General features: G+C 52.6%; 9 protein-coding genes across 9 annotated transcripts; 4 read left to right on the top strand and 5 right to left on the bottom strand.

Annotated features, from left to right (window-relative positions):
- Positions 1 to 203: 203 nt before the first annotated feature.
- On the bottom strand, positions 204 to 6,591 carry SEPMUDRAFT_166535 (alpha/beta-hydrolase). Its single transcript, XM_016908239.1, has one exon. The coding sequence runs from the start codon at positions 6,360 to 6,362 to the stop codon at positions 4,710 to 4,712; it is 1,653 nt and encodes a 550-aa protein (XP_016757019.1). The 5' UTR covers positions 6,363 to 6,591; the 3' UTR covers positions 204 to 4,709.
- Positions 204 to 6,591, top strand: SEPMUDRAFT_151805 (TPR-like protein). Its single transcript, XM_016907055.1, has one exon. The coding sequence runs from the start codon at positions 291 to 293 to the stop codon at positions 4,476 to 4,478; it is 4,188 nt and encodes a 1,395-aa protein (XP_016757020.1). The 5' UTR covers positions 204 to 290; the 3' UTR covers positions 4,479 to 6,591.
- A 187-nt stretch (positions 6,592 to 6,778) lies between these two features.
- Positions 6,779 to 8,881, top strand: SEPMUDRAFT_93158 (t-complex protein 1 eta subunit). The gene is made up of 3 exons (XM_016910604.1): positions 6,779 to 6,923; positions 6,988 to 7,476; positions 7,531 to 8,881. Exons 1-3 carry the CDS (start codon positions 6,878 to 6,880, stop codon positions 8,667 to 8,669), a joined length of 1,674 nt encoding a protein of 557 aa, XP_016757018.1. The 5' UTR covers positions 6,779 to 6,877; the 3' UTR covers positions 8,670 to 8,881.
- Positions 8,882 to 9,249: 368 nt separating this feature from the next.
- On the bottom strand, positions 9,250 to 11,763 carry SEPMUDRAFT_136239 (mitochondrial intermediate peptidase; the record flags this gene model as incomplete). The annotated part of the gene is made up of 1 exon (XM_016902763.1): positions 9,250 to 11,763. One exon carries the CDS (start codon positions 11,761 to 11,763, stop codon positions 9,349 to 9,351), a length of 2,415 nt encoding a protein of 804 aa, XP_016757017.1. The 3' UTR covers positions 9,250 to 9,348.
- Positions 11,764 to 11,966: 203 nt separating this feature from the next.
- SEPMUDRAFT_93153 (uncharacterized protein) lies at positions 11,967 to 13,002 on the top strand. The gene is made up of 2 exons (XM_016910603.1): positions 11,967 to 12,124; positions 12,194 to 13,002. The coding sequence occupies exons 1-2, from the start codon at positions 12,002 to 12,004 to the stop codon at positions 12,845 to 12,847; spliced, it is 777 nt and encodes a 258-aa protein (XP_016757016.1). The 5' UTR covers positions 11,967 to 12,001; the 3' UTR covers positions 12,848 to 13,002.
- A 374-nt stretch (positions 13,003 to 13,376) lies between these two features.
- On the bottom strand, positions 13,377 to 14,522 carry SEPMUDRAFT_53027 (glycoside hydrolase family 16 protein; the record flags this gene model as incomplete). The annotated part of the gene is made up of 2 exons (XM_016909252.1): positions 13,377 to 13,823; positions 13,902 to 14,522. The coding sequence occupies 2 exons, from the start codon at positions 14,520 to 14,522 to the stop codon at positions 13,377 to 13,379; spliced, it is 1,068 nt and encodes a 355-aa protein (XP_016757015.1).
- A 1,071-nt stretch (positions 14,523 to 15,593) lies between these two features.
- Positions 15,594 to 17,693, bottom strand: SEPMUDRAFT_120787 (uncharacterized protein; the record flags this gene model as incomplete). The annotated part of the gene is made up of 3 exons (XM_016901635.1): positions 15,594 to 15,638; positions 15,692 to 16,045; positions 16,188 to 17,693. 3 exons carry the CDS (start codon positions 17,691 to 17,693, stop codon positions 15,594 to 15,596), a joined length of 1,905 nt encoding a protein of 634 aa, XP_016757014.1.
- Positions 17,694 to 19,086: 1,393 nt separating this feature from the next.
- SEPMUDRAFT_151802 (uncharacterized protein) lies at positions 19,087 to 21,206 on the bottom strand. The gene has a single exon (XM_016907054.1). The coding sequence runs from the start codon at positions 20,672 to 20,674 to the stop codon at positions 20,159 to 20,161; it is 516 nt and encodes a 171-aa protein (XP_016757013.1). The 5' UTR covers positions 20,675 to 21,206; the 3' UTR covers positions 19,087 to 20,158.
- Positions 21,207 to 21,432: 226 nt separating this feature from the next.
- On the top strand, positions 21,433 to 23,141 carry SEPMUDRAFT_151801 (Y_phosphatase-domain-containing protein). The gene has a single exon (XM_016907053.1). The coding sequence runs from the start codon at positions 21,744 to 21,746 to the stop codon at positions 22,830 to 22,832; it is 1,089 nt and encodes a 362-aa protein (XP_016757012.1). The 5' UTR covers positions 21,433 to 21,743; the 3' UTR covers positions 22,833 to 23,141.
- The last annotated feature ends 839 nt before the right edge of the window (positions 23,142 to 23,980 follow it).

The following is a 23,980-nucleotide window of genomic DNA, read 5'->3' as shown; positions in this document are numbered from 1 at the left end:
TATGGTGGCGGGCTGGGCTTGGACATCAGTTACACCAACAAGAAGTGAATGTAGTGCGCAGAACGCGTGAAGATGTGTCGCGGGTCGGCTTAGTCAGCTTGATGACAACGGGCACAAGTGCAAACATCCATTACACGCAGAGGCAGAGACAGCCATACCTAGGTACCTGACAATTTTGTCAACGGCACCTCACCATCGCAGAACTCGCGAGTCGTGGATCCCATACCATACACACATGTCGCAGGGAACGACTACGCTGAACGCACTGCCCACGACATCCATGAAGGGCCATGTCGGCCAAAGCTGCATTGAAAGCAGCAAAAGCTGCACTGGACAACAAGCAGTATGACCAGGCCATAGAACACGCCAATTCGGTCTTATCTGCAGATCCCCAAAATTACTTCGCGAAACTGTTCCTTGGTCGTGCTCTGGAGAAGCAGAGCAAATATGACGAAGCTGCCAATACATATCAGTCGGCGGCGAAGGCAAAGCCAGACGACTCTCAAGCGTGGCAAGGACTCGTGAGTGTTTACAAAGCACAAGGTCCGAAGCGAGTCGACGAATATCGCGACGCTGCTGTCAAAATCGCCGAGCACTTCGCAAAGGCCGATGATCTGAATCGTGCTCAGTCGACGGTGGATGAGCTCACTGCTTTTACAAAGCAATATGGAACCCCTGCGCAGAACAAGAAGGTACTGGAAGTCATGCTTCCAGGAAGTCCGATTTACGACTCACTGGAAGGACGCATACCTCGAGCGTCTCATACACTCACTCGACTCATAGAATTGACTGAGGCTGAAGAGGCAGAGCGGATGAAGAAGGAAATCAACGAGCGTCGAACACGAATTGGCGCAAAGATTGGGCAAGTGACCATTGACGTCAAGCGAGAGGTTTTTGCCAGCAGCAAGCTCGAGGAGCTCTACCAACAGCTCATCAATTGGTCTAGTGATGATGAGCTCCGACGGCAGCATGAAGAGAAACTGCTTCAACGAGCATACGACACCCTAGTCGTGCTACCGATCGAGCAGAAAGCCCCAAAGCTCGACCAGGTACTGACACTTGCTGAGGGCATGGTCATCATCCACCACCCTTTCCGCCTAGCGTGGGACCTTGTACTGGAATCCAGGGATATGGATGACCTCAAAGACCTGGATGCTGGGATTCTGCGAGAATATGTCGTGTTGTTCGAGGAGAGTGGAATCGCTCGTATCTTACAAGGCTGGTTGAGCAGTGAACTCTCACCCTTTCCAGCGCCTCCAAAGAGCGAGGTTGACGAGCCAAGTGAGGAGATACGTCCTGAAGATAGACTGCTCCTGTTCACGGAAGGCTTGACAGCTGCTGAGCAATCTCCCTTCGCACACAGGCTTGTGAGCGATTACTACTTGCACCTTGAAGAGCACCCCAGTGCAGCAGAGACTGCAAGGAATGGGCTCAAAGTAGCCCAGGTCGAGGGCAGTAAAATAGGCCTCGGCCTTCAGAATACGCGAGACGCTCTCAATGCCGTACTTGGCACTTCTCTTGTGCATCATCAGGCACCGCGTAACCATCCCGAAGCGAAGCGTCTGTTTGAAGAGATTCTACAGAGGAAGCCGAAGTTTACACCAGCACTCATCGGCCTAGGATTGATTCTCGAGGAGACCGAAGACTATCAGGACGCCATTGATTTCTTTCTACGTGCTCTCGCAGAGGACAAAGGAAATGTGCGTGTGGGCACAGAGCTTGCTTGGTGTAGGGCACTGAGCGGCGATTATCCACAAGCGCTGGAAGAGCTCAACGACTTTCTTCAGACAATCAGAGCTGATGATCCCCGGACAAGAGATCTGCGGGCGCAGACCATATATCGCATAGGCGTATGTGTATGGGAATCTGATCAATCCAAATCTGCCCGCAGAGATCGCAATGGTGCGTATAGTCACTTCCTGGCCGCCATCAAGACCAATGTCAATTATGCGCCGGCATACACCAAACTCGGAATCTACTACGGAGATTATGCCAAGGACAAGAAGCGTGCTCGGCAATGCTTTCAGAAGGCATTCGAACTTTCACCAGCTGAAGTCGAGGCCGCGGAACGCCTGGCAAAGTCTTTCGCTGATCAAGGCGATTGGGACATCGTTGAAGTCGTTGCGCAACGTGTAGTGGATTCTGGAAAGGCACGGCCTCCTCCGGGCTCTAAGAAGAAAGGTATCAGCTGGCCGTACTCTGCGCTTGGGGTGGTTCAGATGAACAAACAAGAATACCAGCAGGCGATTGTTTCCTTTCTTGCTGCTCTGCGAATCAGTCCAGATGACTATCAATCGTATGTTGGGCTCGGCGAGAGCTATCACAACTCAGGCAGATACAACTCGGCACTGAGAACCTTTACGTATGCCCTACAGCCGCATGATAACGCCAAGTTGAAGATAAGTGGCGAGACGTGGTTTGCAAGATACATGCTGGCAAACGTGCACAGAGAGCTGGGCGAGTATGACGAGGCAGTTTCTGGTCTGAAAGGCGTGCTAGAGGACCGCCCCTCTGAATTCGGCGTGCTCATGTCGTTGCTTCAATGCTATGTCGAACACGCCTCCAGATGTGTGGAGACTGGACTGTATGGACAAGCCGTGCAGTGTGCTATCAGTGCACTCTCAGTCGCCGCCCTGGTAGCCAAAGACACGCCTCATGCTTTCAACCTGTGGAAGGCAGTTGGTGATGCATGCTCAGTATTTTCGTGGGCGCAGAGCAAGATCGAAAATTTCCCGTCTGACCAGGTTCAGGATCTACTCAGTCTCTCCGCCGAGCAGAGTATGTACGAACTCCTCGCGGATGTCGACTTTATATCTCTGGCCGCGCTCGACACTGATAGCGCGAACGGGACCGCTTCTGCCTCACTCCCAGAACCATCAGTCGCCGCAATCCTGGCATACAAGAGGGCGATTCACTCGGCCGCGCACGATCTTCACGCCCAGGCAGTAGCGTGGTACAACCTAGGCTGGGCTGAGCAGCGAGCTCACGCTAGCAGCACAGCAAAGGCTGGCAGACGCCATCTGACCACAGCCGTGCGATGTTTCAAACGGGCTATCGAACTCGAAGCTGGAAGTCCTGAGCTCTGGAATGCACTCGGTGTGGTCACCACAACTCTCAACCCTAAGGTCGCACAGCACTCCTTCGTACGCTCACTGCATCTCAACGAGCTGAATGCCAAAGTCTGGGCCAACTTGGGCGTCCTCTACCTGCTGCAGAACGACGTTGAACTTGCCCATCAGTCCTTCGGGCGTGCGCAGAGCACCGACCCGGAGTATGCGCATGCTTGGGTAGGCGAAGGTATCATTGCTCTCATGACAGGCGACACCAAAGAGGCGTTGAACCACTTTACGCACGCTTTTGAGATATCTGATTCGGCCTCACTCATCAGTAAGCGACAATATGCCACTTCCAGCTTCGACTACCTCCTCTCAACAGAGACTGCTTCGAATGATCTCACGAAGCTCATACAACCTATATTTGCGCTCGAGCAGCTTCGAACGCAGGTTCCCAAAGATCTGCCATACCGACATCTCGCAGCGCTGTTCCTGGAGCGAGTCGGTAATCACACCGCGGCCATTGAAACCCTAACAGAACTCAGTGAGACTGCTGAAGCAGACTATGAAGCCAGCGAGTCACTGTCAGCGTTGGCGCAATACGCACTCGCCAAATCCGATCTATCGCGAAACCAACTCGCAACCGCAGACTTCTCAGCTGCAGCAGAGAACGCAGCAACAGCACTTGACCTCTCTTCCGATGCCGATAGTAGCGGTCTCGATGCAGAAGCGAGACGAAAGCTGCGTCTTTCAGCACACCTGACTGCCGGTCTCGCACAGTACTACCTCCAAGACATGTCTGAAAGCGTTAGCATGTTCAAAGCAGCTCTTGTGGAGAGTGGAAACGACCCCGACATTGTTTGCTCGCTTGTACAAGTGCTGTGGGCTCAAGGAGGAGAGACGGAGAAAGATGTCGCACGCAAGCAGCTCTTCAGTGCAGCCGAACAGCACCCGGAGCACATTGGGGTCATCACCCTGTTGGGCGCCATCGCTGCCCTAGACAACGACGAAGACACTGCGAATGCCGTACGAGACGACTTGCGCGCTCTACGCACAAAAGACTGCATTTCCTCAAAGAAGCAGCTTGCTGGCATTGAAACCCTCCTCGAAGCCCTCGCTGGACTCTTCTCCAGCACCGAGAGGTCAGACGAGACCGTTCTCACAGAAGTCCAAACTGCAATCCTGCTCAACTCCAAAGACGCGCACGCGTGGTCGCAGCTTGCAGCATTGACGGGTGAGGATCATGCTGCACAGATGGCTTTGCAAACTTCCGCGCAGGCTGTGCCGCCGCATGGAAGTATGCACGCGGCAGATCTGGCTCGGGCTTTCGCTGGTGTGGGGAGTGTGGGTGATGCGCAGCGAGCAGCTTTTATGGCACCGTGGGAGAGTGCTGGTTGGCGGGCTTTGAGTGAGGCTCTGAATTGAGATATGCCTCAACAAGAACAACAGTACACTGACTGACTGAACTGGACCGAGCTGAACCGAGCGAGCAAAGAGGCTGATGGGGTCAATTTGAAAGATTGCCTGGAATGTGTATAACATTGAAGTCGAAGAGAGACAGTCTCAGCGCATAGAGATGCTCAAAATGTCTTACAATGCCTTCCAAGAGGACAGCTACAGCTCTTCTACAAATAACAACATCACATGCAATTCATTTCACACATGCCTGCGTCTCGCCCACTGATTCAAGTATTCCCTCCCTTCCAATCGATACGTATCCTCCTCAACGTAACTGCCTCCCTGCCTACTACTCTGCAACACCAAATTCCAGCCCTTCTTCTTCTCCTCGTCGTCCTCCTCCTGATTATACCTCGGCCATTTCGGCAAGCCCCGCCCATTAGGATCTCCCGCATGCGCAAAATGAATCCACTGCGCGCTCATCTGGTCACTCAATGCCCGATAGTCTGGAAACGGGCCCACAAAATCAGGATTCGCAAAGACGAAAGCCACTTCACTGAAATGTTGCACGCCTTTGTATGCGGCCGCTAACATTCCGGTTGCATTTTGCCAGGGTCGCGTGTTGAATCGGTAAATGTATGTGGGAGAGTGGGTGGCGTAGACTTGAGCATCGGCCAATCGAGGGGCATGGTAGAAGACATCACCGATGATGGCTGCGGCTCGCTTGTATTGGTAGCCGTATTGCGTGAAACGTTCTGTTCCCGTGTCGATTGGGACGCCCACTGCAGGGTCATCGGGGTAGAGGTCGAGAATTTTGTCGATGGTCGTGTTGGGAAATTGGAAACCAGTGTTGTGTTGCAGGTGGTAACGGAGTTCTTCGTCGGTGTCGATTCCTGGGATCACGTTGTCGGTGCCTTCGTCTGAATTTGAGCCGTATAGGTGGGGTATCTGAGCGAATCGACCTTGCTCGAGCAGGGTGGTGGGGAAGTTTGGGATGATATCGCCATCTACGGTTGGATACCAGCCTGGTGCACCGACGAGTCTTGATGCGTTCAAGAGAGGGTAGATTTCCTCGTATGGAAGAGTGCGAAGACAAGCAAGTGTATCGGCTGCATCTGTGCAGTTGGCTTGGTTGACGATGTTGTCGTAGATCGGCTGATACCAGTCGGTACCATTGTACCACGCGGTGGCTGCAGAACCAGATTCCTGGATGCTGCGATGGAATAGCTGATCGGTTCTACCACCATAGCTAATCAACAACTGACCTACAGCGAAAGAGCCAGAGCTTTCACCCCATATAGTGACAGAGTGCTTATCGCCACCGAAAGCACCAATGTTCTCCGAGATCCAGCCGAGGCCTTTCCTCATATCGCGCAGTGCTAAGTTGGTGTTGCCAGAGCCTTGTATTTCGATGCTGTACATGTTACCCCAACCGCCTTTGCGGTAATTGATCGATGCTCCAATGATAGGTTTTCCGATCTCAACGGACCGCTGCACTATGTAGGTGAGGTTGTAGTTTGGAAGTCCGGAAGTGCCTACTTGGTAGCTACCGCCGTGAATCCAGAGTAAGACAGGCAGCTTAAGATCGTGCGCGACATCTGCAGGACGAACGATGTTGATGCTGAGGCAATTTTCACTCATCCCATAAAGTTTGTCACTAGAATCAATGCTCGGACAAGCATCGCTGTAGCTTGTGGCAGGCCGGGTATCATTCCATGTATCATTCAGTGCTTGCGGAACCCGAAATCTATTCTGACCTCCAGTATCCTGAGCATAAGGTATTCCGAGGAAAAGATCTTGTTGAAATTGGGGAAGATGTATTCCAGAATACGAGCCATTGAGGACCTTGGCAATGGGCTGTGAGGCCCGGACTAGGCTGACCCCAGCAAATATGAGGACAGCAACGCGCATTTCGTTTGTGTAATATCTCGATGAAAGATATGAAGGGATACGAGATGATATACATAAGAATGAGGTGCCACTTATCCTGATGTTTGTTAGCCGGCCCTAATGACAGCCGATGCTGCAAGACGTCAATCGTCTTGGCCTATCTCATCTGCACAACGGCGCTTGCTGAGCAGCGCCTCTAAATGGTACGGAAGTATGGTCGGAGTGGCGGATTGGCGGCCATCGGAGCACTGCATGATGCTGTGGAAGTGGACAGATGAAGTCAAAGAGAAGTGAAGAGAAATGGCAGTTCTTGCCAAGACAAAAGTGGATCCTTTCGGCAGACCTTGCCTGATTCGTTGCTCGAAACGCGGACCTGAACGCGATGGATTTTTGTGATTGAGAGAAGCTCGAGGAAACAGATACATCACCGCTTCACGACGTCCCGTTACAGCCTCCCACAACGCTAAACACCGAACACACGAACCGCACGTCTCCGAAATCGCCATCAGCGCCATTGAACCGAAACACACGCCAAGATGTCCTTCGGCGGACAAACGCCAACCATCATTGTCCTGAAAGAGGGTAAGAATCAGAAGCACCGGCAGCGACAACTTGATAGAGGGCCAAAGGTACTGACCATGGACAGGAACGGATCAGTCACAGGGAAAGGGCCAGATCATCTCCAACATCAACGCGTGTCTGGCAGTCCAGTCGACCATCAAGAGCACGCTAGGGCCGTACGGCGGTGACTTGCTGCTTGTAGACGAGAATGGCAAACAGACGATCACAAACGATGGCGCGACCGTTATGAAACTCCTCGATATCGTGCACCCAGCAGCACGCATCCTCACAGACATTGCGCGGTCGCAGGACGCAGAAGTGGGAGATGGCACAACGTCCGTGGTCGTGTTGGCGGGTGAGGTGCTGAAGGAGATCAAAGAACATGTCGAGCAGGGTGTCAGTAGTCAGGTCATCATCAAGGGCCTGCGAAGAGCGGGGACCATGGCTGTGAACAAAGTCAAGGAGATCGCGGTGAGCACAAGCGAGGACAACCAGCGCGAGACGTTGAGGAAATTGGCGAGGACAGCCATGAGCAGCAAGCTCATCTACCGCAACGAGCAATTCTTTACCAAGAGTGAGTGCCTGCCGAGGAGCGTGGATTAATATGGCTAGGCTGACAATGTTACAGTGGTCGTGGATGCCGTACTTTCTTTGGACCAGGACGATCTAAACGAGAAGCTCATTGGGATCAAGAAGATTACCGGCGGAGCACTCCAGGACTCTCTCTTCGTCAACGGCGTTGCATTTAAGAAGACCTTCTCATATGCTGGTTTCGAACAACAGCCCAAAGCCTTCAAGAACCCGAAGATTGTCTGCCTGAATGTGGAACTAGAGCTGAAGAGTGAAAAGGACAACGCCGAGATTCGTGTTGAGCAGGTCTCAGAATACCAAGCGATTGTGGATGCAGAGTGGAAGATCATCTACGACAAGATGGAGGCGCTTTACAACACGGGCGCCAAGGTCGTCCTTTCGAAACTGCCCATTGGAGATCTCGCAACACAATACTTTGCCGATCGCGATGTGTTCTGCGCTGGACGTGTGTCTTCGGACGACCTTGAGCGTGTCTGCCAAGCGACGGGTGCCTCGATACAGTCTACCTGCTCGGACATCTCGTCGCATCACCTCGGCACGTGCGAGGTCTTCGAAGAACGACAAATCGGAGGGGAACGCTACAATTTCTTCGAAGGCTGCCCTGGCGCCAAGACCTGCACATTGGTCCTCCGTGGAGGTGCAGAGCAATTCATTGCAGAGGTGGAGCGCAGTCTGCACGATGCCATCATGATCGTGAAACGTGCCATCAAGAACCAAACCATCGTGGCTGGAGGTGGTGCTTGCGAGATGGAAGTTTCAGCATACCTACACAGCTTCGCAGACAAGAACGTGCCACACAAGCAACAAAGCATCATCAAGGCGTTTGCCAAGGCGTTGGAAGTCATTCCACGACAGCTGTGCGACAATGCTGGTTTCGATGCGACAGATATTCTCAACAGATTACGAGTCGAGCACCGCAAGGGCAACACTTGGGCAGGCGTCGACTTCGACAATGAAGGCATTCGGGACAACCTCGAAGCCTTCGTATGGGAGCCATCGTTAGTCAAGATCAACGCGATCCAGGCCGCGGTCGAGGCCAGCTGTTTGATCCTCAGTGTTGACGAGACGATCAAGAACCAGGAGTCTCAAAATCCACAAGCACCCACCAGAGGACTACCACCGGGCGCCGCACAGAGAGCCATGCGAGGCAGAGGGCGTGGTATGCCAAGACGGTAAAATCTAGACGATAGAATGGGACGTGATGCGGTCTGCTGGAATGCATAATGATGCTGACATGGATGTATGTGGGATGCATAGCGCAACGGCGCAAAGGCTGTACATTATGTGTGAGCAAAAATGACCATGTCCGACCCTTCAGGCGTCAGCCCCACCACCACCTTATTCATGATCACAAGTGCATATCAGTCGTAATGGAATGCATCACTGGCACAATTTCCCAGTCGCTGGAGCTCGGCCAGTGACGGCTGCAGACCAATCCTGCACATTGAGACTCCGAGAAAGAAGTGCAGATGGCCGTGTATTCCCCGCCTGCGATATCGAGAAGAAGAAGAGTACGACGAGGAGATGCACCCATCCAGCCAGCCACTGTTCTGGGCAACCCATGAATGGACCATACATAGACCCATCACACACCCTCAAAATTTCTCTTCAATTAGGTACCATCAAGATGGTTCGGAGAGGATTCTCAGGCGCTCAAGTTATCCTGATGAAAATTGGTGTCGGTAAGTAGGTAGATTGGAAAAGAGTGATCGAGTTGACAATCTATCCTGATATCCAAGATCTCCCTTTTGTTTTTCAGATCTTCCTGCGCAAAATCCTCCGACACAGATTCCTACACGTATTTACAGCTATCTACAGCCAACCAATCTCCCTTCATTAACCCTACTCATAACAACTAGGTATGTACTCCCCACTTCCCCACCGTCTCCATAGCCCCTTTCCCGCCTTCAGCAAGCACACCGGTCTCGTCCTGCAACGCTCCAGCAACACACTGCCACCCATCTCTCCCTCCACCCCATCTCAACATCTCTTCTCTGAAGAGCTGCCCTTGTTCCGGATTGATCGCATCACCAACTTGTCGCTGAAATACGTCTCTCCAAATCTTCCCCGCAATGGCTCGATCGAATAAGTAGGAGTAATAGGTCGCACCATATCCAAACAAATGTCCGAAAAAGCCATGCCAGGATGTGCCCATGGGCTCCGAGATGGAAGAGTATTTATTCCAAGTTTCGTGGTAGATGGCGGTGCTGTTGAAGGTGGGTTGGAGGGGAAGGGAAGAATGGAAGCGTTGATCGAGCATGGCGAGTAGGATTTGAGATTCTGTCTCGGCGCCTTGCATTCTTCTATCGATGTTGACGCGCTCTGCTACACGTAATGGGTCCAGGGGCGCGTCGGTCTCCCAGTGGCGGGCATACAAGGCCAACACTTCAGGCGCAGAAGCGAAGTTCTCCATTAGCACGGAAGGGAGTTCGGCAAAATCTGTGGCGCATCGGGTTCCGGAGACATTCTGTAGAGCTGTTCGACCGCAAATGGAGTGGAGGGCGTGGCCCATCTCATGAAAGAGGGTGGTCACTTCGCGGAACGTGAGTAGTGCCGGTCGCGGTGAGCGAGAAGAGTGGTTGGAAGGTGTGGGACGAGAGAAGTCGCAAATTAGAGCTATAGTAGGGAGCTGGTAGAGGGCGTTGTTGTCGCGAGGGTTGAAGTTTGTGGCTAGACCATCGTTGACTGCTTCTTGGGCTGTTGCGAAAGGAGAATCAGGCTGCGAGGTGATTTCCGCAGCTTCCTGCATCTCTTCGTCAGAAATGCGACGAGAGCAGCGAAGAGTAAAGTGCGCTGGGTTGGGTGATTTTCCCGATCGTTCAAAAAGGTCGCAGTAGATGACGGCGATGTGGCCTTCGTGGTCATCGATCACATCCAGCCTGCGGACATCTTGATTCCACGTCTCGCCAGGAAGTGTCTCATGAGGGACGAGTCTAATACCGTAGAGGCGATGAAAGAGACGCGAGAGACCTTGAAAGACTGTGCCAAGTGAGAAGTAAGCACTCAACACGTCTGGCGTTCGTGCTTTCGACCGCATCGACTGGAGTAGTCGGGCGGTGTAGTACTCTCTGTCCCAGGCATTCATTCGATCGGCATGTTGTTGAGCGTCGCCTTTTTTCAACTCGAACAGTTCACGAAGCTCCTCTTGCACTCGTGTCGCATTAACTTGTGCGAGGCCATCCAGGAAAGATGTGACAGCTTCCGGCGACTTGGCCATCTTGTCTGAAAGGGTCATATGCGCAAAACTCTCATAATCAGATAGCTTGGCCAGCTCCGCACGCTTCTTCAGCAGACGCTCCAGACGCTGTATGTTCGTTTCGGACGAAGTCCTGTTGGCCATGTATATCTCCTGTCTTGTGTCTGGGTCTTCAACTGATCTCAGTGCCAAAGTTGCAATCCTGCCTTCTGTAGGTAGATTCACAGTACCCCATCTCGTCAATTGCCTCACAAAGACCGGGTCCATGCCCTTCATGCGACTGCTTTCGATCGACAGCACCTGCTTCTCCGCGGACATGTTATCCACGAATTCATTCCCGACTACGGCGATCTCGTCTGAGATGTCCACAAACGCCTGTCTCTGCTCTTCGGGAAGCTCAATGGCGCTTTTCGCAAAGTCCCTAATTAGGATGTCTGCGACGGTCCTCTCCTCCACACTCCACGAGTCCCAGACCTCGGGTATCGCTGCAGCGCTCTTCAACTGTGTGTCCAGGCCCCGAGTGGTGTTCAGTATGTTCATGTACTGAAACATCATGGCATAGGCTTGGCTTGCAGCGTGCTGTATCTGACGATCCGGATGAACGGAGCGTATAAAGTCGCTGAGATCGATGACACGACATAGGAGATCGCTCAGTCTATCCATATCACGGGTGATGCGCTTGTACTGGTCTATGCTATCATACTGCAAGACCTTTGCGACAATCTTCTGGCACTTTTGCAGCACATTGTTGGCCCATCGCTCGAATCCAGCGGGCTCAGAAAGGTAACGGTTTTGGAACAAGCCAGCACTTTTGTTCTTTCCATGATGGTACTTTTGCTTTGACGAGAAGTCCTTCCAAAAATCGGATGAGTCGAAAACCTGGCGAAGGGTGCGATCGTCGTGTGCAATGGATGGATTGGCCTTCGATATGGGTCGATAGTCGTCGGCGATGGCACTGGAGGCTGCCGCGGCTGCTCCTTTGGTACGACTGGAAGAAACGAGACTTCTCCGTTGTGATTGATGCAGTGAACATGACGGACACGTCCATGTCCGCTGCCTCGCAACTCGCTTCATATTCGCATCGAGGACCAGAGAGAGAATGACAGAGTGAAGGCAAAAGTGAAAAGGAAAAGTGAAAGTGAAGACCACTGGCCTACAATGACGATACATGCCAAGCCTCTCTCTCCTCCGAGTTCCGCCGTCTACAGCTGTTGAACTGCCTGTTAGCCCAGCTTGCCCAGCCTGCCATTGAGAGCGACTTCGTTCCCTTCGTCTCTGCCTGCCACCGACACCGACACCGACAGCCTGAGCGATGGCCGCTCCTCTCCTCCGCCACCACCTTCTGCCCCTCGGCGGCCTCGTCGCTGGCCTCGTCGTTCTCCCTAAGCGCAGCGCATACGCAGAGGAAGCCGGGTCCGACGCCGTGAGAGAGATTGTACGATTGCCAACCCTCTTAGAAGACCACTTCGCATCCCCCTTGCACACCACTAACAGTACATTGCAGCGCCTGAAGAAATCCATCTACGACTACGACGAGCCTTCTCCCCGCGAGATTGCCCAAACAACGCCTCCCCCGGCCTCGGGCATCACATACAAACCACAAAACGACTCTCCCCAAGAGCAGCAGACCGTGATTAGACGGCCCACGCCCACTGACAAACTCGCCGCCCAAATTCGCAACGGTCGCCTTGCTCTCCACTCCTATGCGACCCGCACCGAAGATGCCATCAACAACGGTATGACGCGCTTCATGTCTGCAGAACACAACTTCACCAACACAATCGCCTCTCTGGCCCCTCCCAAAGAGAGCAATGAGAAGCTCTTGCCTGGAGGCATATACGTTCTCGTGGCTGCCATGGCGGGTACCATAGTTTCACGGAATCGGAATGTGCTTTTTCGCTTTGTGACGCCCATATTGACCGGCGTGGTGGCCGCACACTATGTGGTGCCGAGGACGACGGAAAATGTAGGGAACCTGATCTGGCAGTATGAGAAAAAATTTCCCGTGATTGCGGATAACCACATTCGGGCAAAGGAGGGCGTGAGGCATTTCATTGAGACCGGAAAAGCGCATAGCCAGATGGGGCTGGCCATGGCTGAGGAGAAGGTGCACGGCGTGAGGGAGAGCGTGCAGGATTGGGTGAAAAAGGGGCGGTGAAGTGGTAAAAAGGAGGTATTAGCATCCGGAGACATTGAGACTACGCGAGGCTGACACAGCACTGAGTCGAGGTGTGCAAAGGGTAGATACGGCGGGCTGTATAGATACGCCGATATTCCATTCAAGTTCATGAAGACTACTAAATCGAGTGCTTGAGAAGAGCATAATTGGCATATGCTAAACTTAGAGCCACCAACGATGAAAAGGGAAGAAAAATTGGGAAAAGGTAAGTTGCCATGTGATGTCTTCGCTCCAAAGTGCTATTTGATTCCTGCTATGCTCCTACGCTGCAAAAGAAAATGCTACTGTTTCGTCGCGGCTCGTATTCCAAACTCCCTCGCTCGAGATGCTTCTGGGCTGCTAACAAACAAAAAAACCACCCCGCTCACGTCTCCTATTCCGCAAAACTGCAAGATGCAACGCCGAAAAAAAAGGCACGTACTGTAATACCCTTGAGCAAAAGCTTCAAAGCTTCCCAGCCTCAAAAAGCCCAAGCCCATATTCCTGTCGATTTTGATTTCCTTCTGTCCTACGAAAACAACGGTCCCACACCCGGTTTCTCCCCCGTACTCGAAAAAAACTTGACACTACCCAGCTCCCAATGCGTATCCGCAAACTTCTCCGGGTGGTTCGCCACATACTGCTCACACGTCTCGACACCCGTCGCTTTCTTCGCTCCACTACTCTCCCACACTTTGCCGGCCCAGGTGCCACAAAAGGTGATGTTGATGATGAGTTGCATTTCCTGGAGGGCGCGGTCGAATTTGCAACCCGCGCCTGTGAAGCGTGCGAGAGGGGTTTGGGTCCAGCTGGAAGGGTTGGGGGAGCCTGCGACTAAATCTGCGGGGAGGTGTTCGCGGGGGAACATCCAGACGGTGATGCCGTCGGGTTGCCAGTCGTGGACGTAGACGCCACCGGTCTGGCTGTTGAAGGCGGAGCCGGCGGTGCTAAAGGTTTGGGCGGTGGTGCTTTTCTTCTGGTTCTTGTTGGGAGCTGCGGCGCCACTACCACTGCCGCCACCGAATATCATGGTGTTTTGATCATATGCGGCAACACTACATCCCGTCCCGGCATTACCGGCATTGCAATTGGAATTGAGGAGTTGGCCCTGTTGAGCAGACGTGGTGACGTTATCGACGACACAGTCCGGCGAAGTGTGTAAGGTCATGGCATTGTAATTCGTCTGGTGCACGAATTCGAGAATGTCGCTTTCGCCGGATGCAGGCCAAGTACCCTGGGATCCGAGGAGCCAGATGGCTGGCCAGGCTCCGTATTGCGACGGGGCATGTATGACATCGATGACGGCCATAGAGCTTGCGTTGAATGTGTCTTTGCTTGTCAACCGGACTGCGTTGCGACCGTTCGGGGCGACGTTTTGGGAGTCGACTCCGATGTATGCATTGTTGGTGTTGGAGGTGGAGTTAAAGACGTAGCCGATGAGGCCCTGTTCTGCTGCAGCTTCGAGGGTCTGGTATTGGACGTGACCTTCTGTTGGATCGGAGCCGGAAAAGGCTGTGAAGTGGTCAAAGAAGTTGGTACCAGAGTACTCTGCTACCAGAGAGTATGCATGTCCGACTGTTGTATTGGTGGTGGAATTGGAGTAGCCACGTGGGAGGATTGCTGCTGCAGACGCTGTGGCGGCCAGCGCCAGGATAATGGGGAAAAGGTTGGACATCTTGCCAGAAGGTGTCGGAGAAAGGTGCAAAGTCTTCGCTGTTGGTTTTGGTAAATCTCAATGAGTGTCGTGGACGAACGTCTTGTGCTAGTGGCAATGATCTTGCTTCTTGAACTTTCGAGTATCAACTGTCTCAGACAAGTCGTAGTCGTTGGTATGCGTCAGCACGGTTTGGTAGGAAATGAAACAGAAGGAAGAGACAAGTGAAGAAAGCTGGAATCTCTTCAAAGTAGTAGCAAAAAGGGAACAATGCAACGCCGTGAATGCAGAATAAGAAAGAACGTGTACAATGGAAACCTAGAGATGAATGAAAACTTCGTCAACAAGTACTCCAACGCCTTTTAGTTGTTACCTTTGTCGTTTCTTATTGTCGTGCGGTGGATCCTCTCGCGCCAGTGAAGGGCGATTGGGATGGAGTGGCGCTTAGAAAGGCTTGGCACGTTTCACTCGTTTACTGTTTCAAGTCAACAGGAGGCCTCTGTAGAACGACCTCGACACTCACCTCGACACAATCTGGCGCCTCACACAAGTCGTCAAGCCACACATGTGTTGCAAGAGTACTCTTCTTCCAGTCTTTTTGCCCAAAAGCATGACACTTGAGGGCCCTGATAGGCCACTTTGATCGGAGACTTGAAGCACAACTTTTCTGTTTGATCAGATATCCCATTACCATTTCCCTAACCCCATTGCTTGCTTGCAAAATGCCGCGCACGCCTCGCCATGAATATCCGTCGTCCATAGTTCGTCGTTAATAGTGCGTGATACAAACGCAACACTCGCAGCACGAACCTATTTGCCCGCCGTCTCAATCTGCATCGACGTGTCATTTCCCATTGCTGCCCAACTTGACGCGAGCACACGCCTGCTCTTCCTCCACAACTCTACCGTTCCGACCAAGGTGCAATGCGTCTGCCATGACTGCCGACATTGGGTAAAGTACATGATCGTACTGCGCCGCCAGCTGATGTTGTCTATGGCCCACATCTTTCGGCTGGGAAGAAGATATCTTCTCTTCGCAAGCTTACCAAGCCTGTGGAAGCGAGCACCACGACGTCGGTCAGGCATCCATCTCTAGAGGCGGCCTTCTTGTTGGGCTTGCTGGACTTGCTCAAATACCTGCGAAACATCAGTAAAAGGCTTGGCTTCGCCTCTCGAAGGGATGGGCATACCTTTAACAACTTGGTCCGCGCGCCCTTCGCTGCGACACCTTTTGCTGTGAGACCCTCGTCATCTAGCGCGACCAGGTCCTGCCAGTTCATATCCTTGAGATTATCAGTATACTTGTGGAGCCGGAGCGTTCGTAGCCAGTTCGGGATGTCTCGCAGTAGTGCGATATCGGTTGGATCCTCCGGCGGCTTGGAGCTACCTCGTCGACCCCGTGGTGATCTGCCTCGATTGATTTCACTGGCATCCGATAGATAGCCCTCGTTACCGAAGTTGCCGAGAGCAAAGTTGCTTAAGTTCATGCCTGCCATACCGTTGTTGAGCTGTCCCATGCCATTGTCGTAGGCTGCCAGGTAGCCCTGAATTGAAAAAGTCAGCAGATGTTAGTGATGTGAGGTCAGGGCTTAAGCAATGTCTGTCTTCCAGCTCGCCACCCTAGCCCGAATGAGCCGGGCTGAGAATGTGAGATCAAAATATGCCACTAAGATTGCTAGTACTTACATTGTTCTGCATTCCAGCCATGTTCATGACAGGGTTGCCTCCAGGTGGACCGGTAATGGCAATACCTGGCGACGATGGACGCGAGCGTTGATTCTGCAGAATGGTGTTGATCTGATGTTGCTGAAGGGCAGCAGCTTGCTGGGGTGTGAAGCCCTGGCCCATAGGGTCCAAGATGAGATGACCTGGCATGGCCGGTGAAAGTGGCTGTTGACCATTCTGCCCTTCCGAGGAACGGGTACGACGAAACTTGCGAGGATCATCAAGGTGAATACGGTTGTTGACAGTAGAGAGAGCGGCAAGTTTCATGGCAGTGGCATTGGCAACCATGTCAGCCTGGGAGGCGCTCTGTTGCTGGCTGAAGTTGGCAACCATAGGAGTATTGGTCATCGAAGCCCAGCTTTGACCAGGCGCGTAAGGAGACAGTATCGGCATGCCGTCAGCATTGTGTCCGAGCTGGCTTGCAGTTTGACTCTGAATGTTATTATCACTCGAGATGGGGAACGGTCTGCCAGAGCGCAGCCCTGCAGATAAAGGAGCCTGGCCCACGCCAAATTGGCCCATCACTTGCTGGCTACCTTGCTGCTGGCTAGATGAAGACTTGGGCCTGCCAATGGGAGGTAGGTTCTCACCACCTTGCGAACCGCCGCTGCTTCTCCACGGACCAGATGGTATACCAGAAGATCCATTCTTCTTATCTTCTTCTGGCGCTGCAATGGTAGGCATATACTGCGATGACCTGTCCCCAACCGCGCTGTTCCTGTTGCTCTTTGGAACACTCCCAGTAGTCTTTTGGAATTCCGCCTTTTGATCCTCAATGGCGTTTGCGGCATCTGGAAACATGGACTTGATCGTGTTCGGATCGAGGCCAGACATTCGCTTGGCACCTGGCGAAGGTGGTGGCTTACTGCCAAACCCGAAGGAAGCGCGCGAACCTTCCACATTCAGCTTATTGATAGCGTCGTTCATCCTCGATGTCATGGGTTCCTTCTCATTGAAAGTGGCGGGAGACAAGACACCAGCCATCGGGTGACTCTTGGCCATTTGCTGCAGCACCTGAATGAAGAAGCGGATCTGGACTTGTGTAGTCTGCTGGAGCAACGCGTAAAGAGCTGCCGTGCGCTCAGGCTCGCTGAGCACACGGAACCACTGCTCAATGGCGCTCAGCTCGTCCTTGAAGTCCTGGTCCAGAGTCGCTGCAGCCATCTCCTCGAGCGTGGTTTCATACTGATCGATGTCCGCAATCCATTGTTGAGCGGCCCGCTCTGCCACCTCGTCTGGGTTTGAGGAGCTACCACCCTGGCTGAACTGGTTGAAATAGACCTCCGAAGCAGGCCTAATACCTCGATTAGCGAGCGGCGAAGCGGCCGAGAAGGCGCTCATGTCGGCGGAAGCACGCAAGTGGTGTCCAGCACTTGTCAACGTGCGTGGTGGGCGAAGAGTGGAGCCGCCGAGCGAGGAGGACGAGGTCTCGGGGGTGCTGTTGCGATTGCCGATGATGTTCGACATGACGGGATGAGTAGAATGTAGCTAGAGTATACTATGGCGGCGGCGTCGTAGTGGGAAGTGACTCTGTGCGCGTGGAATTCGGTTGGGGCGGGAGCTCTTCGTATCGAAGGGTGATGGGAGGTAGAGCTGCTCTGGGCGGAGTCGAAGTGACCTGCTATCCGGTAGACCTCAAAGGTGTTCGACGAGCACGCTGTTATGCGAGTGAAGGAGTGGCCAGCATGTGATGAGGACCGACGAGTGGTGGTGGTGGTGCTGCTGCTGCTGCAGAATGCTGTCGGCAGATACAGGTATGCTGGTCGCGAGATGGGCACCTGTCACTGTCTCTCCTGGTCGTACAAGATGCCAATATATGCCCAAACGAATGCAGTAGAACAGAGAAAGTCGTCCAGCACACACACACATACACACACACAGCACGCCGCGTGTAGGAGCAAGTGTGAAAGAGAAAATGAAGCAACAAAGTCGCCCGCACGCATGCGGTCCACAAAGAGAAAGACAACGCCTGCCGGGCACAAGACGCTAAACTTCTAGGTTCCGGACACTGGTGGCGGGACCCAGGGCCAGCCTCTCTTGTGAGCCAATCATTCATTCCCTCTCGAGCGCGGCGAAGTTTACCTATTGTGCCATGTAACGACTCTTCAGCAGAACAGTCCACGTGCCGTTACAACTGACAACCTGGAAGTTACTTATTTCTGGTGTCCCTTGGGCATTTATCGTATTCTAGTGTGTTAATTATATTGTGCTGCGCATCTAGCATACAAGATGGAAGAGACACCTCAGGCACATCCGCCCGCCGGTCTTTGCAGAAGCGCCGTCGGAAAAGCTTAATTGTATCCGCACCGACAGTTCACAGTTCACACAGCAACTTGTCAGGGACTGTGAGCCCATCAATTTAACTATGTTCCAGGGTCTATTCTCATTGCTAGCTCGGTACCAAGATTTATGCAAATACACTGTATCAGTCTGTATGTCTGGTACGGCGGTTGTTTCCTGAAGCATAGGTGTCAACTAGGTACCTATAGCTAGCCTGAGCACAGCTTTGTTACCCCCGTTCGCACTCCAAGAGCTTTGGGAGCATTTTGCGGTATCCTAGGTACCAAGAATGAGACTGGGCGTAACTAGCAAGGCTTGTAAGAGAAGACTTATGAAGCACTTTGAATGTCTCTCGGCTCCTTCAGTGTTAATAATAACGGTGTTGCCTGTATGGAAACGGTGGAGCTTCTCCTGAACCGCCAAGGATACCGTTGTATAATATTCTAGGTAGCCTGGTGAGTGTGGCGCCTGGCGTGACTAGCACCGAGAGTACACTGGTTTGCGTTGTTGGCACGGTTCTCATAGAACCTCACCTCTGGTTATTGGAAGTGCTCGCTGAGGGTAGAACTCGATGTCATTTGCCAACGCAACATTGTATTTGTTCACCACAGCTTCTGAAAGTGCTCTGAAGACGATGGCGTTATACATACGGCTTACCATCACTAACAAGCTCGCTTTCACTCCACCTCGCCTTCGCCAGAACGCCCTTTGCAATCTCCTCAGCCATCTTTCTGTTCTTCCAAGCTATATCCCGAGCGCTACCAGGGTGCATTCGTTCGATCTCAACAAATACATCTCCTAGTTCTCTCCTAAGTCATACTTCAGACCTCGGCCAAAATACACTGTAGTAAGAGTTTTCACAACCTCAAAGGAAAGGCTTCCGCTCTTCGAAAGTAGAAGCAAAGCAAGCGAGTGTTACAGTATATAGTGACCATCCCTACGGACTGCTTCTACTGGAAGACCGCTCATACAAAACAGTGCTACGCACATAAGTACTTGTGATCGCGGCCTATTGTCGCATTCGAGGAGCGAGCTGGATGAGCCGGTGCTCTTGTCCAGCTTGGGCGAAGGAAAAGTGCCTTCCCGCAGTAGATAAGGGCCAAATATTGAGCGGCTCCGATACAGATTTGGCATCCTGATCTGGAAGGCACAGTCTCGCCGTCCGCGTGATCGGTGGTGTTCGTAAGTTCGTAGCTTGCTAAGTAGAATTCCGGATAACCACAGGTTCCAATAGTCAAGCTGTAAACAGGTATGGTCGAGCACAGCGAAAGAATCCGTGGTGGCGGGGAGATATCATTGACTAGGGATGACCTGACCACTTTTCAGACGTCCATCGTCGATGGCGCCAGCGCTGGTGGTATTGTGACCTGCATGCTGATACGATGAGAGGCGATAGTACACTGAGTGTAGCTTAGGTACCTAGGTAGTGTTTGGTTTGCCGCGCAATCATGAGCTGACGAATCACGTGATCATCAGCGCAACCATCTCTTCTACACACCCGCGCAGACTTCATAGAACCTTCAGCCAACGCCCGACGTTCTTGAGAGTAACATCCAACGTTGTCTGGTGTATCGCGGCACATTCAGACCGTTCCTGCTGCGGTGCGTCCAGAGTGATCCGTGTATACGTTCGAGGAGAATCTGCCAGCATCATCATCTCGAAGATTTGCCATTTCCAATCTGCTCCTTGATTGCATCGATATACGCGCCCAAAAAGCCCGCCTTTGGCTTCTCGTTCAGTCTGGCCTGCGTCTCTCTCCACGCAGCATCCGCATCGGCCTGTTCTTGTGCTGTGCTCTTCCTCGCCTGGCCAGTGTGTCCCGACTTTGCAGACTGCATGCTTTGCCACACCCTCTCAGCGCGCTGTGTATCAGCGTCACTCACAGCACCTCTTGCATCTATTCCGTCCGTCCTCTTCTTCATCGCCGCCTCTTCTAGCTCTCGCCTTTCTGCTTGCCCCAGCTGCCCTTTCAACTCCTCAATGAAGTGCTTTCCAAAGCCAGGTTTCGACGAATCGGAAATGTTAGTTCCGCCAGGCTCCTCATGAGGCAGACCATGGCGTATCCGATGGACCTGCTTGGCGACCTTTTCTACGCCACGGTGGAAGGCGGGGGTGCGGAGGAGGGCTTCGACGGCGTAGGCTTCTAGGACCCGCAGCCATGGAGCCATGTTCTACCGACTACAATGTATTCGCGTCTCGTCTTGGCCGGATCCGAGAATGGAAGGGGAGGATATGGAAAGGTGAGCTCGTGGATGTGGAGAGACTCGTGGTCGACCTGGACTCGGTAGGGCTGGAGTAGGGCTGATCACCGATCTGGAAGTGGCTGCAATACCACGATAGGGCTGAATATTTGCCGGTTTCGGCTAGGAGGTAGAACTAGGGCTGACCTGGCTACTTCGGAGCAATTGAAAGTGTATTGACGGTGCTCAGGGGAGGGTGTTTTGGAAGTTGGAACGTCGTGTCCAACAATAGCACAATCTCGTCGCGATATGTTCGGGAGCGGCGAATGTCCCTTGGGCACAATGTCGCCACGGAGTTGCCACTCGTGTGATGCCGTGTTGTTTTGCGATATGCCTCAGATGATGCATGCGCAGCAGGGACCTGTGATGGTGATTGACGGACGGTGACATGCAGAATGTGGGTATGCATCCATGGGTGCGCTATGGTGCTCAGCCAGACGGGTGCAAGATCGAGAGGGCATGGATAAGTGAGGTAGACCTAAATTACGTCGTCAGCACAAGCGCGCAGGGATCGACAGCGGTTTGTGTTTTTTGGCATGTTTCAGAAACACAACAGGCGTCACCGTGTGATTCGATGAACCATATTCCTATCGTCCGTACTACTAGAGCCTGAGACTTCGCTTCCCATTGCTTCCGATCCGAAGGAACGTTTCTCTTTTCCCCAGTCGCTGCGCGAATTCGCTTTGTACTTGTACTTTTATTGCTTCCAACCTCCATTTGACCTTGTACTGGGGAGCCGTTGTGGCTTCAGATACAGCTCCGACACAGTAGTAACGGCAGAGAGACCGAGGGACAGAGAAGAGAGGCTGGCTAGCGGGCTGGCTGGAGACATAAGATATTGACCAGGTATTGTCTCACTTCACTTCCACTTGCATTCAGCCGACTTTAGGAGCTACTGCCACGCACGAGAAGTCTCTTCAGTGCAAGAGGCAGAACTCTGCTGAAGCCAGCTGCCGCATGCGCCACCACCTCCACGGCATCTGCATCCTCCCGACACATGGCTGCGCCTCGATCGTCTGCCCTGCCGGCCTTTCTCAGACAGACCAAATTCGATCTCCACAACAAATTCATCGACCTGGAGTGGCAGCAGCGCAATCGGCTTCTCCAAGGAACACAGCATCCTCTGCGACCGAATGACCCGCCTTCGCAGTTCGCCCGCCTCAACGACGAGGCCGTGAAAGAGCGGAATCGATATTTGAATGTGGAGCCCTTCGCGCACAACCGCATCAAGTTGAGGGTGGGCGAAGGTGTCAGCGACTACATCAATGCTTCTCCAATCCAGCTCGGCAAGAGGCGGTACATTGCTACGCAGGGTCCAAAGAACACCAATGTCAACCACTTCTATCGCATGGTGGCTTCGGAGCTGAAGAATCCTGCGGTGGTGGTCATGCTAACGCAGACGCATGAGGCGGGTAGGGAAAAGTGTTTCCAGTACTATCCTCTGGATGCCGAGCACAGTCCGCTCACCATTCCACACGATGAGCATTATGACGATGGATTCGCCGGAGAGGTGCAGCTCGTTGAGCTGCACCGTGATGGCAGGACGAGAAGTGAGATTCGTCACCTTCGGGTGGCCATCACTCAGGACGATGGAAAGCCTCACGAGATGGAAATTCGGCATCTACTCTTTTCGGGCTGGCCAGATTTCTTAGTGCCTGAAGGGGACGATCGTCGAGCATTAGTTGAACTCATTAGGCTGTCGGCCCAGCTCAATCGTGCACCATCGACCGAGACGACTGCTACAACGAATGGAACCTCATTCGCCGAAGACCTTGCGCGGACCGACCAGGACAATCCCAGAATCGTGCATTGCTCTGCTGGTGTTGGTCGCTCGGGCACTTTCATCGCACTCGACTACCTGTTGAGTCTCCTGTTCTCGGGACAACTCGATCATCTACAAGATCAGGAAGATCCCATCGCCGACACTGTTGACAGACTTCGCCAGCAGCGTATGATGATGGTGCAAGGAGAGTCGCAGTTCATGTTTCTCTACGAAGTCATGCGCGAGCAATTCGTTGAAAGACAACGTCAGATTCAAAGTCACTCTTCTCACGATGACACAAACGGCGGAGCGTCACGCGTGTAGTATCGCCAGGGACTCGGGATTGGCGGATCAGGAGCATTTGGAAACTACCAAGAATTGGAAGAGCACCCTGAGAGTATGAGGGGAGATCAAGTCGGTCCGGAGCATCAAACCCACGCGCCACTGCATGTGGATCACGCTTTCATGATTGTTGCACGAATTGCCAGGCTCATGCTGTGTTGTTGCGAGATGGGACCTATGAGAGACGGGACATGAATAGTCATTGTGACCTGGGAGGCGGCATTTCTGGGGGCATATATATGCATTCTGATTGGGGATAGGATTTGTAGCGTTCAAGCATGGTGAAACTGGTTATATTTATTGTCAGATGTGGTTCCCCTTCCATTTGTTCTTATTTCCATGCACCTGCTGTGCGCTGACTGACGCCAGACCCACCGTGACTTCTCGAAGACCATGAGGCGCACCGAAAAATTGACTACCTTTGCATCAGCAGGGAATCCGTGTAAGGTACATCACCAGGTTTGTCATACATACACCCTTAAGGTAGTGGTATGACATTGGATATGCCTTGTTGCAAAGTAATACTAAATCGGATATCAAGCCTCTGACCATCTGGTATGTGGAAACGCTTAATGGTGTGTCCTCACGAATTTCAGTATCCGGTCCTGATGTCGACACAGTTCTGATTTATATACTACTCCGACGATATACTACGCACACTATGCTACTCCAAGCAAGCCCTGTCAAATCCAAGAATCGAGAGGGGTTTCTTATTTATTCGAGGTAGTGCAATGCACTGGTGTTAGTCCAATGAGTTCAATCCATCCAATTGCTGATGACTAAGGAATTGGGGTCTGCCCGTAGCCCAAAAAAATAGACATGAGCTAGCACGGAAATTAAGCGAGCCATTTAGAACAGACTGCTTGAACCTCATCTTACAAACTTCAATTGGGCGGTTAAAGTAAGGTACAGTACCTATATACAGCTTACGTATATTTCGACTCTTTTTCTCTCGGTGTAGGAATGATGGGATAGGTTCATCAACACCTACCTTAACTGCCTACCTCACTCGTATGGACTATAGTGCAATTACGGTCATTTCATCTACTACTACCTTGGGGTGAGGTAAACAAGACTTTTTCAAAGGAGGACCTGCTGCTACTACTTCGTAGCTCAATCTATTATCCCCT

This window comes from Sphaerulina musiva (assembly GCF_000320565.1).
Source record: "Sphaerulina musiva SO2202 unplaced genomic scaffold SEPMUscaffold_11, whole genome shotgun sequence".
In the NCBI taxonomy this organism is placed as follows: Eukaryota; Fungi; Ascomycota; class Dothideomycetes; order Mycosphaerellales; family Mycosphaerellaceae; genus Sphaerulina; species Sphaerulina musiva.
This window is presented reverse-complemented; position numbering and strand designations above follow the sequence as displayed.

Excerpts from the sequence above, each read along its gene's own strand:
- SEPMUDRAFT_151805 (XM_016907055.1), top strand. The coding sequence starts at position 291 with ATGTCGGCCAAAGCTGCATTGAAAGCAGCAAAAGCTGCACTGGACAAC.
- SEPMUDRAFT_166535 (XM_016908239.1), bottom strand. The coding sequence starts at position 6,362 with ATGCGCGTTGCTGTCCTCATATTTGCTGGGGTCAGCCTAGTCCGGGCC.
- SEPMUDRAFT_93158 (XM_016910604.1), top strand. The coding sequence starts at position 6,878 with ATGTCCTTCGGCGGACAAACGCCAACCATCATTGTCCTGAAAGAGG. Across the intron at positions 6,924-6,987 it reads CATCATTGTCCTGAAAGAGG|GAACGGATCAGTCACAGGGA; the intron begins GTAAGAATCAGA and ends GACCATGGACAG. Across the intron at positions 7,477-7,530 it reads CGAGCAATTCTTTACCAAGA|TGGTCGTGGATGCCGTACTT; the intron begins GTGAGTGCCTGC and ends ACAATGTTACAG.
- SEPMUDRAFT_93153 (XM_016910603.1), top strand. The coding sequence starts at position 12,002 with ATGGCCGCTCCTCTCCTCCGCCACCACCTTCTGCCCCTCGGCGGCCTC. Across the intron at positions 12,125-12,193 it reads CCGACGCCGTGAGAGAGATT|CGCCTGAAGAAATCCATCTA; the intron begins GTACGATTGCCA and ends AGTACATTGCAG.
- SEPMUDRAFT_151802 (XM_016907054.1), bottom strand. The coding sequence starts at position 20,674 with ATGGCTCCATGGCTGCGGGTCCTAGAAGCCTACGCCGTCGAAGCCCTC.
- SEPMUDRAFT_151801 (XM_016907053.1), top strand. The coding sequence starts at position 21,744 with ATGGCTGCGCCTCGATCGTCTGCCCTGCCGGCCTTTCTCAGACAGACC.